This window comes from Carcharodon carcharias, chromosome 5, assembly GCF_017639515.1.
Source record: "Carcharodon carcharias isolate sCarCar2 chromosome 5, sCarCar2.pri, whole genome shotgun sequence".
Lineage (NCBI taxonomy): Eukaryota > Metazoa > Chordata > Chondrichthyes > Lamniformes > Lamnidae > Carcharodon > Carcharodon carcharias.
Genome location: NC_054471.1, coordinates 117,479,203 through 117,496,117, shown reverse-complemented (window position 1 = coordinate 117,496,117; position 16,915 = coordinate 117,479,203). Strand labels below are relative to the sequence as shown.

Genomic DNA, 16,915 nt, shown 5'->3' with positions numbered 1-16,915 from the left:
TTCCCCTCCTTTCAGATCTTCTACTTTCAGGCACTCACAATCACCTGCCCAGTAACAGCACAGACAGGAGGAAGAGAGAGCACGCAAGGCCAGAGTGCTGATGACAATGTAGCATCTCTTGATCTGACACACGCAGCCACCAGCTCAGATACTGGTGATGCAGAAAGATACTTGAGGTTAGTACAGAATTTGGATCTGTATGTGGTGAGTCACTGAGCACGAGTTGGCTGCAGCCAGGTAGGAAAAGGATAGTTCATGTGCCAGGTCCTTAGAGGGCAAGGTCACGGATGAGTTCTGCTACCGGCAGCTCAGATCAATGAGGCAGTTTACAGAATAACACAGATGAGGATGCACATCAAGATGCTGGGTGCATTGGTTGCCTGGCCAGAAAGCATCCTGTCACTGTCAAAGAGCTCGAGGAGTCCAGCCCCAACTTGGCAGAGTGAATAGTGCAGATTTTGCCCTCTGTGCAACTTCTGCTCCATCTCCCTGTCATGCTGCAGACCTCAAGAAACTGCCACTGCTGACCCTGTACCTATTGGGCAAATCACCAAATCCTCTGCCCTTGCGGTGAGGGTGTAGCAACATTTTAATAAATCCAGGGACATGCCACAATACTTGCAAAAACACTCAGTGCTTCCAGATACTTTTCCATAGTGCCTTACCTGCCAGTTGGGTGCCTGGCCTTTTAAATAACCTTAAGAGTGGAACCCTCTTGCAGATTTACAAATATTCTTTGGTGAATTACAAGCAACTACATTGAAATGACATGCATGGTTCAAGTTTGCAAATCATGCATCAAACCAACGGTACAGCTGATCTAGCCAGCTGGGTTACTTCCAGCACACGCACATCATGCCCTTCCTAGCATGGGGCACTGTGCAGGCAAAACCACTATGCATCCCATTCAATGGGCCCAACTTCAGCAGCACTATGGATCTGAAGTTCAAGCCTAAGGAGTTTAAACAGGTCTTGGGATTGCTCTGTGCAAAACTGATAATCGCACACAGGACCATAGAAAAGCGCAGGACAGGAAAAACTATTCAGTTATCTGGCTAGCCCCATCATATTCTTGGATAAAGATCTGTAACACTTGCAGAAAGTGCACAGTGTTGGTAAATGCACTTCCCAGGATTATATTAGGTATGATTCCTGGTCTCCTGGTCTAATTAGCAATCATAAACATGCTGACTTGAGCAAAGACCTGAAATATAGTCCCAGCACTACCCATCATTATAACATTGAACATGAAGAGTGGAAATTTAGGCCCAGTGTAGAAGCCAATGAGAGAAAATCTCAAAATAAGAAATGCAACATTACACTGATTTTCTTTTACTGTATTGGTTTGGTACAATAGACAACTGAATTATTAAAAACAAAAGATTAAAGCACCAGAGCAATTCAGACAGTTACAAAATTCCTAGCTACTGAGTCAATATCAGCAGTGCATGCGTAGAGTAGATGTAATAACAAATAACATGTCTCCATAAACATTGTCAGCATCACTAAGCATCTGTACTTGTAAAACAGTAGTTGATGGAAAATGAGCAAAAGAATCCACAGGAACAGAAGTAGGCCATTTAGCTCCTCGAACCTGTTCCCACCATTCAATGAAATGATGATTTAATCTAAATCCATACATCTAGTTTTGCCTTGTAACCCTTAGTATATTTGGATGATAAAAATTTATATGAACATACGAACTAGAAGCAGGAATAGGCCACTCACTCCCTCCGCCATTCACTAAGATCATGGCTGATCTAGTTTTAACCTCCACACCACATTCCTGCCTACCCCTGATAACTTTTCACCCCCTTGCTTATCAAAAATCCAACTAACCCTGCTTGAAAGATATACAAAGACTCTGCCTCAGCCACCTTTTGAGGAAGAGAATTCCAAAGACTCACTACCCTCAGAAAAAAAATTCCTCATCTAAGTCTTAAATGGGCGACCCCTTATTTTTAAAACAGTGACACCCTAATTCTCGATTCTCCCACAAGAGGATATATCCTTTCCACATCCACCCCATCAAGTCCCCTCAGGATTTCATACATTTCAATCAAGTCACCTCTGACTCTTCTAAACTCCAGCAGATACAAGTCTAGTCTGTCCAACCTTTCCTCACAAAAATCCACCCATTCTAGGTATTAATCTAGTAAATCTTCTCTGAATTGCTTCCAAGCAGTTACACTTTTCCTTAAATAAGGAGACCAATAGTGTTCACAATACTCCAGATGTGGTCTCACCAATGCCCTGTATAACTGAAGCATAACCTCCCAACTCCTGTACTCAATTCCCCTCGCAAAAAGCTATAACGTGCTATTAGCTTTGTTCATTACTTGCTGCACCTGCATACTAATCTTTTGCAATCTGTGCACTAAGACACCCGGATCCCTCTACATCGCAGAGCACTGCAATCTCTCACCATTCAGGTATGCTTTTTTTTTATTCATCCTGCCAAAAAGGAAAACCTCACATTTTCCAACTTTATACTGCATTTGCCACTCACCTAACCTGTCTATATCCTTTTGTCGCCTGTCTTCTCCACAACTTATTTTCCTACCTATCTTTGTGTCATCAGCAAATTTAGCAACCATACCATCAGTCCTTTCATTCAAATCATTTATAATTTGTAAGGAGCTGAGGCCCCAGCACTGATCCCTATGGCACACCGCTCATCACATCCTGCTAACCAGAAAATGACCCATTTATGCCTACTGTTTCCTATTAGTTAGCCAATCTTCTATCTATGCCAAATGTTACCCCCTACACCATGACCTTTTATTTTCTTCAATAACCTTTGATGTGGCACCTTATCAAATGCCTTCTGAAAATCGAAGTACAGTACGTCCACCAACATTGTATTAACAATTTTGATTATTTTCTGTCCCCATTCATGACATCTTCCCAATCTATGAAACTGTCACCCAAGTCTCTTTGGACCTCCACGGTTTCTAGCTTTTCACCATTTAGAAAGTACCCTGTTCTACCCCTTTAGATGAAAAGTGGGTGACCTCGCATTTGCTTACACTGGAATCCAGTTGTCAGTTTTACCCACTCGCTAAATCCATCAGTAACTGATTCAAAAACAAAAAATGCTGGAAAATCTCAGCGGGTCTGACGGCATCTGACAGTGTTAACGTTTCGAGTCCATATGACCATTTTACAGAGCTGATTCAATATTAGTTTCCTTGGGATTTCCAGCTTCTCTCTCAACTGAAAACAGTTACAAAGTAATTATTTATCACATTGCCATTTCCTCATTTTCACTGACGATCTCATTCCAAGTTCTTAGAGCGCCACGTTGCTCTTGACCACTCCTTTTCCTAATGTAAATTATAAAAATGGTGTTGATTTTCACATCCCTTGCAAATTTCTTTCCACACTCCCCTTGCAGATCTTACTACCTTTTGTTGTCAGTAACCTCGTTAGTTATCCGAGACTCATTTTTTGGGCAATTAGAGCTCTTGCAACCCAAACTAGTTTTTTTTAATCAATTTAAATTCTTTTTGAAAACCTCCTGATCTTATTTGTCATTGTTTCCATTAACAGGCTGGCCCAGTGAGTTTCACTGAGCGCTTTTGTCTCAAAGTTGATTTGTGATCAGAGTTTATCTTTCACTTTGACTGTTGAGGTTCAATTGGCTCCTTTACCTTCTTTGGAGGTTTTAATTCTCAGAATACTCACAACAACTTCAGCAAGATCAGGTTTCAGCCTAAAGTGATAGAAACAAGCAGATAGCTTCCTCACATGATTGCTGGCTACTACGCCTGTAGAATACTTGGCAGAATTACCCAAGAAACTGGGATTAGTTTCACCTAGGTTCATTTCAAAAACTGAGTAAAACTTTTATGAACCTGAACTTATTCCAGATAACTATAGATAAAATAGCAGCCCCACCCTCCAGCCAAAAAAATGTTAACATTGAATTCAAACAAAATATTCTCCATACCTCCTCCCCATAACCTCTTTCAGAAAAGGGAGGATTAATAACAAGTCTTCAAATGCCTGAGACATGTGTGACTCCTATTCCAGCCACTTTAGAACAAAGGAATGTAAGACCCTGTCTGCAGACCTTTGTCAATGCCTTTATTTAAGCTTATGACACAAGTTTTAGACTCAAGCTTCTCACCCTCAATTTGAATGTGAAATCCTATCATGTTATGAGCACTCTTCCCTAGAGGATCCTTTACGATGAGATCATCAATTAATCCTGTTTCATTATACATTAGCAGGTCTAAAATAGGCCCATACTTGGTTCAACAATATATGGTTCTAGGAAACAGTCCCAAACACACACTATAAACTCGTCCTCCAGGCTACTTTTGCAGATTTGATTTGTCCAATCCAGGAGAAGATTAAAATCACCTACCATTATTGCACCACTATTACAAGCCTCCATTATTTCTTTATTTATGTTTTCTCATTCAGTTCCCAGCCATAGTCATTTTGCAACACATCTCTGTAACGGCTCTCATACCATGCCCATTTACTTCTATTTGAGTCATCAATTTATTTATCTGGATGCATGCAGAATTCATAACAAAGATAAAGAGCCTTTCATTCCACCCTTTAACTATTTCTCCCATCTTGGCTCTATTTTCTGGCGTATTTTTAAGTATGTGCGTTCTGTATTTTCCTGCCACGCGCTGGTACCATTACACATTGTCCAGGTCAAAGCAGCCCACTTGATTAGCAATCCATCCACCACCTTAAACAATCATTCCCTCCACCACGGTGGCAATAAAGTGCACCATCGACAAGGTGCACTGCCGCATCTCACCAAGGCTCCTTCAACAGCACCTTTCAAACCTGCAACCTATGTCAGGAGGGAAGCATGGGAACACCACAACCTGGAAGTTCCCCTCCAAGCCACATACCATCCTGACTTGGAAATATATTGCTGTTCCTTCACTGACGCTAAGTCAAAATCCTGGCACTCCCTTCCTAACAGCACTGTGGATCAGTGGTCAGGGACAGGGGGCTGTGACTACAAATTAGGAAGGTAAAGGGACCCAGAGAGCAGAATTGCAGGAGTGTGAGCCTCCGCAATTGTCCAAAAGGTTCACTCAGCTTGTTTGGAGGAGAGACAGGGGGCTGCAGAGTGGATGAGCAAACTGACCACAACACCATAGTACAGGAAGCCATCCTAGCAGGGGGAGCAAAAAGGAATGTAGTGGTAGTATGGGACAGTATAGTAAGGGGATTAACTCAGTTCACTGTAGCAAAGAGCAACAGTTGGGATAGTCCACACCTGAACCATGTTGGGGCTGGTGTCCTCATGAGCCATCTAACTAGGGAAGAAGAGAGGGTTTTAAACTGAATAGTAGGGGCAAGGGATCAAATTTCAAAAGGTGTGGCAAATCAAAGGGTAGCAACAAGGTAAGAGAGACAGGTATTAAGATGGGAAAATTATAAACAGATTACAAATCTACAGAGTACAATCTAAGAGTAAATCAGCAGATAAGACGAGATGCTACAAAAATAATAAAAAGGACAAAACTGAAGGCTCTGTATCTAAACACACATAGCATTCGAAACGAAACAAATGAACTGACAGTGCAAATAGAAATAAATAAGAATGATACAAGGAGAACGTGAGAGGGGTCGGAAGTTGAACAGGGGTGCAAGAGGGGTCAGGAGTTGAACAGGGGCGCGAGAGGGGTCGGGAGTTGAGGAGGAGCTGGGAGAGCAGGGGTGACTGAGGGAGTTCGGTGAGGAGGGAACGAGGTGATCCTTTGAGTACTGAGAGTGCGGCCGGGTTAGCATTTACTACTTTGATTGCTTATAGTTTTTAAAGTCTTATTTTGTGGTTCATTTTTTGTAGGGGCTATATTCTGTAACAACGAGGAGCAGGGAAGAGGGCCTGAGAGTAATTGATATGAAGTAGCTTCCAAAAGCTTTAATTTAATTTAAAGGGGTAAGTCATGGCAGGAGAGCTCAAAGCCGTGGTGTGCTCCTCGTGCTCTATGTGGGAAGCCGGGCACATTTCTAGCACCCGGGGCCAGTGTGTGTGTGGGAAGTGTCTCCAGCTGCAGCTCCTGGAAGCCTGGGTTTTGGAGCTGGAGTGGCAGCTGGGGACACTGTAGATCATCCGCAAGGTGGAGAGTATCATGAATAGCACAAATAGAGAGGTGGTCACACCCCAGGCTAAGAGTCCACAGGCAGGAAGGGAATGGGTGGCCACCAGGCAAAGCAAGAGGACTCGGCAGACAGTGCAGGAATCTCCTGTGGCTATTGCCCTGCAAAACAGATATACCGCTTTGGATACTGTTGGGGGGAATGGCCTCTCAGAAGAAAGCAGCAACAGCCAAATTTATTGCACCACAGTTGGCTCTGCTGCACAGGGGAGGAGTAAAAAGTGTAGGAATGCAATAGTTATAGGGGATTCAATTGTGAGGGGAATAGATAGGGATTTCTGTGGGCGCAAATGAGACTCCAAGATGATATGTTGCCTCTCTGGTGCTAGGGTCAACGATGTCTCACAGCAGCTACAGGATATTCTGAAGGGGGAGGGTGAACAGCCAGTGGTTGTGGTACACATTGGTACAAACGACATAGGTAAAAAAAAGGGTGAGGTCCTAAAAGCAGAATATAGGGAGTTAGGAAGTAAGTTGAAAAGTAGGACCTCAAAAGGTAGTGATCTCAGGATTACTACCAGTGCCACGTGTCAGTCAGAGTAGAAATAGCAGGATATATCAGATGAATATGTGGCTGAAGAGATGGTCTGAAGGGGGTGGTTTCAGATTCTTGGGGCATTAGGACCAGTACAAACTGGACGGGTTACACCTGGGCAAGACCAGGACTGATGTCCTCAAGGAAACATTTGCTAGAGTGGTTGGGGAGGGTTTAAACTAAAATGGCAGGGGGATGGGAACCTATGCAAGGAGTCAGAGGAAGGGGAATCAATGACAAGAACAAAAGATACAAAGCGGAATAAGAAAAAAGTGATAGGCAGAGAAATCAAGGGCAAGAATCAAACAAGGCCTCAGTGAAAAATAGTGGGAACGGGACAAGTAATGTTAAAAAGACAAGCCTTAAGGCTTTGTGCCCTAATGCGAGGAGCATTCGCAATAAAGCTGATGAATTAACCGCACAAATAGATATAAACAGGTATGATATAGTCAGGATTACGGAGACATGGCTGCAGGGTGACCAGGGATGGGAACTGAATATCCAGGGGTATTCAGTATTTAGGAAGGACAGACTAAAAGGAAAAAGGTGGTGGAGTTGCATTGCTGGTTAAGAGGAAATTAACGTACTTGTGAGGGAAGATATTAGCTCCGATGATGGGAATCTGTATGGGTAGAGATGAGAAACACTAAGGGGCAAAAAATGTTAGTGGGGGTTGTATATCGACCCCCAAACTGTAGTAATGTTGGGAATGGCATTAAACAGGAAATTAGAGACACATGTAATAAAGGAACATCTGTAATTATGGGTGACTTTAATACGCATATAGATTGGGCAATTCAAATTAGTAACAATACCTTAGAGGAGGAATTCCTGGAGTGTGTATGGGATGTTTTTCTGGACCAATACATTGAGGAACCAACGAGAGAACAAGCATGCTCGAATCAATATTGTGTAATGAGAAAGGAATACCTGGCAATCTAGTTGAGCGAGGCCCCTTGGGGATGAGCAACCATATTATGATAGAATTCTTCATCAAGATGGAGAGTGACATAGTTGATTCTGAGACTTGGGTCCTGAATCTTAATAAAGAAAACTAAAAATGATATGAGGCGTGAGTTGGCTATGATGGATTGGGAAACGTTACTCAAAGGGATGACGCTGGATAGGCAATGGCAAACGTTCAAAGAGCACATGGGTGAACTGCAACAATTGTTTATTCCTGATGGGCGCAAAAGTAAAATAGGAAATGTGGCCAAATCATGGCTTACAAGGGAAATTAGAGATAGTATTAGATGCAAGGAAGAGGCATACAAATTGGCCAGAAAAAACAACAGACATAAGGATTGGGAGCAGTTTAGAATTCAACAAAGGAGGGCCAAGGGATTGATTAAGAAGGGGAAAATAGTGCACGAGAGTAAGCTTGCAGGGAACTTAAAAACTGGCTGTAGAAGTTTCGATAGGTATGTGAAGGAAAAAAGATTGGTGAAGAGAAATGTCGATCCTTACAGTCAGAAACAGGGGAATTTATAATGGGGAACAAAGAATTGGCTGACTAACTAAATACACACTTTGGTTCTGTCTTCACAAAGGAGGACACTAATAACATACCAGAAATGTTGGGGAACACATGGTTTAGAGAGGGAGGAACTGAAAGAAATCAGTGTTAGTAAGGAAATGGTGTTGGGGAAATTGATGGAATTGATGACTGATAAATCCCTGCAGCCTGATAATCTACATCCCAGAGTACTTAAGGCCAAGTAGCCCTAGAAATAGTGGATGCATTGATGGTCATCTTCCGAGATTCTATAGACTCTAGGACAGTTCCTACGGATTGGAGCGTAGCTAATGTAGCCCCGCTATTTAAAAAGGGAGGCAGAGAGAAAACAGCAAATTATAGACCAGTCAGCCTGACGTCGGTAGTGGGGAAAATTCTAGAGTCCATTATAAAAGAATTAATAGCTGAGCACATGGAAAATAGTGGCAGAAACGGACAGAGTCAGCATGGATTTATGAAAGGAAAATTATGCTTGACAAATCTAGTGGAATTTTTCGAGAATGTAATTAGTAGCGTTGATGAGGGGGAGCCAGTGGATGTGGTTTATTTGGACTTTCAGAAGGCTTTCAACAAGTCACACATAAGGGATTGGCATGTAACATTAAAGCGCATGGGATTGGGGGAGTGTACTAAAATGGATGGAAAACTGGTTGGCTGACAGGAAACAAAGAGTAGGAATAAACGGTTCTTTTTCCGAATGGCAGGCAGTGACTAGTCAGGTGTCTGTCCACAAGCATTACCCAAACCTCCCTGTCGCTTGCCATTTCAACACACCACCCTGCTCTCATGCCCACATGTCCGTCCTTGGCCTGCTGCATTGCTCCAGTGAAGCTCAACGCAAACTGGAGGAACAGTACCTCATCTTCCAACTAGGCACTTTACAGCCTTCCGGACTGAATATTGAGTTCAACAATTTTAGATCATGAACTCTCTCCTCCATCCCCAACCCCTTTCCGATCCCCCTTTTTTCCAAATATTTATATAGATTTTTCTTTTCCCACCTATTTCCATTATTTTTAAATGTGTTTCCATCTATTGTTTTTATCTCTGCCTTTTAGCCTATTTCGAACCCTTCCCCCCACCCCACCCCCACTGGGGCTATCTGTACTTATATTATCACATTCCTTAGATAATATCACCAGCTTCAACACCTCTTTGTCCTTTTGTCTATGACATCTTTTGGTTATCTCCACCTATCACTAGCTCTCTATCCAGCTCTAGCTGTCCCACCCCTCCTTAAACCAGCTTATATTTCACCTCTTTTCTATTTTTCTTTAGTTCTGTTGAAGAGTCATACGGACTCGAAACGTTAACTGCGTTCCTCTTCACAGATGCTGTCAGGCCTGCTGAGTTTTTGCAGGTATTTTTGTTTTTGTAGAGGAAACTATAGGTCAGTTAGCCTAACATTTGTCATTGGAAAAATATTAGAGGCTATTATTAAAGATGTTAAGCAGGGCACTTAGAAAAATTCAAGGCAGTCAGGCAGAGTCAACATGGTTTTGTAAAAGGGAAATCATGATCAACCAATTTATTGGAGTTCTTTGAAGGAGTCACATAGGCTGTGGATAAAGAGGAGCCAGTAGATGTACTGTACTTAGATTTTCAGAAGGCATTTGATAAAATGCCGCATCAAAGGTTATTGCAGAAAATTGTGTAGGGGCAACATATTAGCTTGGATAGAAGATTGGCTAGCTAACAGGAAGCAGAGTTGGCAGGATGTGACCAGTGGTGGGGTCAGTGCTGGGGCCTCAACTTTTTACAACTTATATAAATGACTTGGATGCAGGGACCGAAGGAATGGTTACTAAATTTGCTGACTTCACCAAGGTAGGAAAGTAAATTGTGAAGACGAAGCAAGGAGGCTACAAAGTGACATAGATAGGTTAAGTGAGTGGGCAAAGAATTGGCAAGTGGAGTATAATGTGGGCAATTATGGATAGGCAATAAATGGTGGCCGTGTGAGCCAATGCCCACATCCCGTGAACAAATTTTTTTTTTTTTTTTACAAATCACCACCCTGTACTGATGCCTTGACCTTTCCCTTCAATTTTCTAAATTTCCCATCCCACTATATAGTTTAAAACACTCTCTGCAGCCTTAATTATTTGATTCGCCAGGACACTGGTCCCAGTGCAGTTCAAGTGAACCCCATCCCAACAGAACAGTTCCCTCTTTCCCCAGAACTGATGCCAGTGCCCCATGAATTGAAACCCATTTTTCTCACACCAATCTTTGAGCCGCAGATTTAACTCTCTTATTTACCTGATGCCAAATTGCTTATGGTTCTGGTAGTAATCCAGAAATTATTAGCCTCATAGCTCTGCTTTTTACTTTAGACCCTAGCTGCTCATGTCTATGGGTGTAACTTATAAGGACTTCCAGAAGGCAATCCACAGAAGAGGCCATTAACAAAAATGAGAGCACATGAAATCGGAGGAAATCTGTTGACTTGGGAAGATAATTAGCTAGGAGGTGGGAGAAAGGCAGAGGTTATTGGTAGGCATTCAAATTGGCACTAAGAGACTAGTGATGTCCCCCGGGATCTGTACTGGGGCCACAATGTTTCGAAAGGACTCAGATAAAGAAATGTGAGCTGTAATAAATAAGTTTACTGGTGACATTAGCTGTACAGTAAGTAGGAATCACAAAGTTGCAATGGGACATTGACAAAATGCTGGCTGATGGTGTTCAATGTAGCAAAGTGTGAATTTATCCACTTTGGACCTACAAGGTGGATCAGAGTATTTTCTTGAGTATAACTGAAAAAAGAAATCGAGTCAAACTTTTTGTCTTGCACTCATCAGGACAATCGCAAGAATACTAAGGCCAAGGGAAGCAACAACTTTATACTTTATGAGAAGAGTGTGCTGGCTGGTTGGCAAGTTGGCTCTGATTGGTAGAAATGTTGCCATGGAGAATGCACCAGTTCATGGTGACTGACAGTTAACTGCCAAGCATCATCTGAAAATTAAACCAGGCAGCTTGACACTGAATGGTCAAGGCATTACCCTGAGGAACGAACCAGCATCTAGCTTGTTTGGTGATCAAAAGGGTTAGACCCTATTTACGAGATAGCCAAGAAGGCCAATCTTAAAGCGCATGGAACTGTATGAATCCCAATGTACGTACTGCCCAGTGACAGTAGGCTTGCATTAGACTGTGGGAGAGAAACCCCTGGCACATTTCTCAACTAGTACATCAAGGAAAGGGAGTTCATTTGACTGCTCCATTTCAAGCATTTTAGCGCAGAATGGAGCCCAATAAGACATGTCAGGAAGCTGTTACATACTGCTATGGGTTTAAATATAGTAAATGTATCATCCACGGGGTAGGAGGTTAGGTACCATTCCACTGAAGACATGTTTCTCATGCGCTCAAATTCTGAAATAGGGTACATCAAAAGACATCCTGTGGGATAATGGCTATCCAGATCAGATCATTTCACACCATATATTGCGCAAACTCATGAACGGGTCTAAGGCTGTCTCTTTTGGCCCTGAAAAGTGCCTAGTCCACCTCAGATTACCCTGGAAGGGCAAGGTAACTCAAAAATTTGGGCAACAGGTGAAGCTGTTTTACACTGCTACTGTGCAGTACCTACATGAGTGGTATTCACCACCAACAGGGCGCTGCCATCAAGCCAAAAGTTCTGCCTATCACACAAATGAGTAATGTGTATATGAATTTCGCTGCCATTGCAATGCTGGGCATGTAGGCCACATGCCTCAAAGACTGGAGGATCATAACAAACAGCAAGTCCCAGTCGCTGTTTGAAACAGCTAAGGTACAGACTGTACCCAACCAGCCTACGAGGTGCAAACCTCGAAGCAGTGTCGAACATTAAATGTGATTCCGCGCTATGACATTTGATAAATAATCCTCATTGTACTAAGAATTACACTGACAACCAAGTTTAAGGTTGGCAGTGATGCAGCATGGTGGGTTTGAGTGTATCAGAAGCTACATAAATTAATACACAGGGCCCCATTTTTTGCAGACAAAATGAACATGTACACAGATTGTACACAGACTGCACCTGTTTCAGCTAAACAGAATAAGTGATAGTCATTTGCTGGTTCATTTCTCAGGGTAATGCCTTGACCAGAGTCAAGTTGTCTGGTTTAAATTTCAAACATTGCATAGCAGTTAACTGTCAGTCACAATTAGCTGGTGCATTCTATGGCAACGCCTTTACCAATCAGAGTCAACTTGCCAACGACTCAGCACTCTCTTCTCATACAAAGCTGTTGCTTCCCCGACATTGCTACTCTTGTGATTGTCCCAATGAGTGCAAGACAAAAAGCTTTGATAAAATGTCTTTTTTCAACAATACTCAACTTCTATACCACCAAACGACTAAGAGCATTTTCTACATGGTAAGAAGCTATAAACGACGAATGAGCCCGGATTTAGGGACCCCAAGAACAGCTAAAAGCTAGTGGACAGGTATAAAAAAAATTTAAAAGATAAATGTGTTTGTTAGCCTTCATCACAAGAGGACTGAAATGTAAAATGTGTGGAAGCTACGTTGCAGTTGTATACAGTCTAGCTAGACCCCATCTGGAGTACCTCATTCAGTCCTGCACACTGCACCTCAAGGAGGATATACTGAACTCAAAAGTGGTGCAGTGCAGATTCACCAGAATGACAGCGGAGTTAAAAAGGTTAAATTAAGAAAACAGATTCCATTGACTAGGTTTGTATTTTCTTGAATACAGAAGATTATAGAGTGACCTATTTGAGTGTTTATGATCAAAATTGTTAATCACAAGAGAGGGAAACTATCTTGTCTGGTAAGAGGAACCCAAAACAAAAGGAAAATAAACCTAAAATTAAAGCTCGGTCTTTCAGAGGTGATGTCAGGAAGTATTTTGTCACACAAAGCGTGTGGAAATCTGGAATGGTCTCCCAAAAAATTTCAAACCTGAGTGATTCTGGTTAGACAAGACTAATAACTGTTATGGTTAGATGGAGTTAAGATACAGATCAGCTATGATCTAACTGGATGGCATAAAAGGCTCAAAGGGCTCATTCTTGGTCCTATATTCCTAAATTATGCTCCAGTCTTGAAGCCACTCCCTAGTGATACAATTTTTTTTATTTTAAAAATAAATGAATAATGGAGACAATGGAAAAGTTATTTCATATCCACTTTAGGACACCATAACCTAAAAGCAATTATAGATGCTTAGGATACTTGATCCATTGAAAGCTGGTGAAGTGACTAACAGGTAACAGTCAGCATGGATTATCATATTTCTCAGTCAAGGGCAGATGAGTAAGAACACAGGGCAATGACAGAGACTTCAACCACATTGCACATGGCACTGCTGGACTTGGATGGCATTGGTGTTGAAGCAGATGACAAAGCTGGGTGGGAGGGTGAGCTGTGAGGAGGATGCAGAGATGCTTCAGGGTGATTTGGACAAGCTGAGTGAGCGGACAAATGCATGGCAGATGCAGTATAATGTGGATAAATGTGAGGTTATCCATTTTGGTAGCAAAAACAGGAAGGCAGATTATTATCTGAATGGCTATAAATTGAGAGAGGGGAATGTGCAACGAGACCTGGGTGTCCTTGTAAACCAGTCGCTGAAGGTAAGCATGCAGGTGCAGCAGGCAGTAAAGAAGGCAAATGGTATCTTAGCCTCTATAGCGAGAGGATTTGAGTACAGGAAAAAGGATGGCTTGCTGCAATTGTACAGGGCCTTGGTGAGACCACACCTGGAATCTTGTGTGCAGTTTTGGTCGCCTTATCTGAGGAAGGATGTACTTGCTATAGAGGGATTGCAGTGAAGGTTTACCCGACTGATTCCTGGGATGGCGGGACTGACATATGAGGAGAGATTGAATCAATTAGGATTATATTCACTGGAGTTCAGAGAATGAGGGGGGGGGATCTCATAGAAACCCATAAAATTCTACACAGTAGACACAGTAGATGCAGGAAGGATGTTCCTGATGGTGGGGGAGTCCAGAATCAGGGGTCACAGTCTGAGGATATGAGGTAGACCATTTAGGACTGAGATGAGGAGAAATTTCTTCACCCAGAGAGTGGTGAACCTGTGGAATTCGTTACCACAGAAAATAGTTGAGACCAAAACATTGTATGCTTTCAAGAAGGGGTTAGATATAGCTCTGGGGGCGAAAGGGATCAAAGGGTATAGGGAGAAAGTGGGGGCAGGCTATTGAGTTGGATGATCAGCCATGATCATAATGAATGGCGGAGCAGGCTCGAAGAGCCGAATGGCGTACTCATGCTCCTTGTTTCTATGTTTCTAATGGAATAGTATGGTATAATGCAGTGTGGTATGTGTGCTCTGTCCAATTGCTGGTCCTTGGCTCATTGTCTGATGCTTCATCAAAGCTGTTTTCTTGGCAATTTTTGTCAATGGTTGTTTACCATGGACTTACACTCTCACATGCAGCAAAAGGGACATATCCCAAGTCTACCTCAGCGGGAACAGAAATCAAACCCATGCTGTTGGCACTATTCAGAACCACAAGTTAGCCACCGAGACAACAGACTGAACCAGTCACCCCAAAAGTTGTTCAATTCTTTACCAATTAGAGGTAACATCACAAATTCATCAGAATGGATGGTGAAACCAAAAAATTAAAACCAGACACACAAACGCAGGTGCTATTTTCTCTGTTCGTTTACCTTGCTCACTGATGCCCAGTTTGGGTTCCACCAGGGCCATTCAGCTCTTGACTTCATAACATTCTTGGTTCAAACATGGACAAAAGAACTGAACTCCCGAAGTGAGGTGAGAGTGACTGCCCTTGACATCAAGTCAGCATTTGATCAAGTATGGCATCAAGGAGCACTAGTAAAAATGAAGTCAATGGGAATCAATGGAAAACTCTCCACTGGTTGGCATCATACCTAGCACAAAGGAAGATGGTTATGGTTGTTGGAAGTCAATCATCTCATTTCCAGGAGATCACTGCAGGAGTTCCTCAGGGTAATGTCCTCGGTCCCACCATCTTCAGCTGCTTCATCAATGATCTTCCTTCCATCATTAGGTCAGAAGTGGGGATGCTCGTTGATGATTGCACAATGTTCAGCACCATTCGCGACTCTTCAGATACTGAAGCAATCCTTGTCCAAATGTAGCAAGACCTGGACAATACCAAGGTTTGGGCTGACAAGTTTCAAGTAATATTCATGCCACACAAGTGCCAGCCATCTCCAACAAGAGAGAATCCAACCATTGCTCCTTGACATTCAATAAGATTACCATCACTGAATCCCCCACTATCAACACCCTGCAGGTTACCATTGACCAGAAATTGAACTGGACTAGCCATATAAGTACTGCGGCTACAAGAGCATGCCAGAGGCCAGGAATTCTGCAGCGAGTAACTCGACCTCATGACTTCCCAAAGCCTGTCCACCATCGAAAAGGCATAAGCCTTGTGGTGGAATACTCCCCACTTGCCTAGTTGAGTGCATGACAAGGGCTGCATATAAATGGGAATACCACCACCTGGAAGTCACCTCCAAGCCACTCACCATCCTGACTTGGAAGTCCATTGCCATTCCTTCACTGTTGCTGGGTCAAAATCCTGAATCTCCCTCCCTAACACCGCTGTGGGTGTACCTACACCACATGGGCTGCAGGGGTTCAAGAAGGTATCTCACCAGCACCTTCTCAAGGGCAATTAGCGTGGGCAATAAATGCTGGCCTAGCCAGCAGCATCCACACCCCATGAACGAATAAAAAAATTTCCATGCTGGTGCAATGATGGCTCTTAGAACAAATATAATTACATTTCTAAACTTAAAAAGGTGACTGTAGTTAATTACATTGAAGCTTTATATCTTTGTTTGCTTACCTTGTCCATTATAATAGTAAATCCACTTTTCTTTATTTGGAGTAGGGGAAATAGGCTTCTTGAGACCAGCTTTTTCAACAATGCTGCTGGGGTCTTGTTTGGGGCCTTTCTTCAGCACACGGGAGCTTTTCTTGATGCTACAGACTACTGTCACCACCAGCACCAACAGCAGAAAGAGAACGATCATCCACGGTAAATGCTCATTTATGTCAAAGTGCTTATGTGCGCTTGGCCTTGGTGGGCCTTTCCTGGGACGTCTGAAATTAACACCAGCTTTTGAGGTTTCCATTACTGGCTGAAAATTCATTGAAGCTGACAGAGCTGAATTTGAGCGTAAATGAGGAGAATGCCAAAGCTGTGCTTCTTTGGTCACTCCACTGTGTAAATTTGTGGTTGTAGATGTAGCAGTGGTGCTTAATTCATTAGGAATACCTGCAAAATATTAAAATCAAAAATGGTTTCCTTTACCTCAGAAGAAGCAAGGATCAAAACTGGTTAGTCAAAAAATGCAATATTCCAAAGGGTTCATGCTATTATTATAAACACGTAGGTGAACAACACAACAACTGAACTAATTCACAAGCTGCTGCATACCCAGTATGTTATACCCCAGTAACATAAGGACGTTTAAGAACAACTGATTTCAGCCAGGGCGACTGCTGCCAGTTCTATAACTGGCTTAAGCATCATTGACAAATAAAAAGGCAAATTAAAATCTAGTATGGTTTAAGCACCAAAAGAGGCCATTTGGCCTGTTGAGTAATTCGCCCCAACTAGGTGGTCCGTGAGTCTCCATTTTTTTTTGGTCCAATGTCATGGGTAAAATATTCCCAAGACTGTTCACAGCAGTGTTAGCAGAGCCACATAAGATGATATTAGGGC

The 16,915-nt window shown here is 42.6% G+C and overlaps 1 protein-coding gene across 1 annotated transcript in view; it reads right to left on the bottom strand.

Moving 5' to 3' along the window:
- tnfrsf21 (tumor necrosis factor receptor superfamily, member 21) overlaps window positions 1–16,915 on the bottom strand; it is a 108,964-nt gene that overhangs the window by 61,293 nt on the left and 30,756 nt on the right. Inside the window, exon 3 of the mRNA XM_041188637.1 lies at window positions 16,034–16,465. Within this exon, the coding sequence (XP_041044571.1) occupies window positions 16,034–16,465 (432 nt within the window). The remainder of the gene's footprint in view (window positions 1–16,033; window positions 16,466–16,915) is intronic.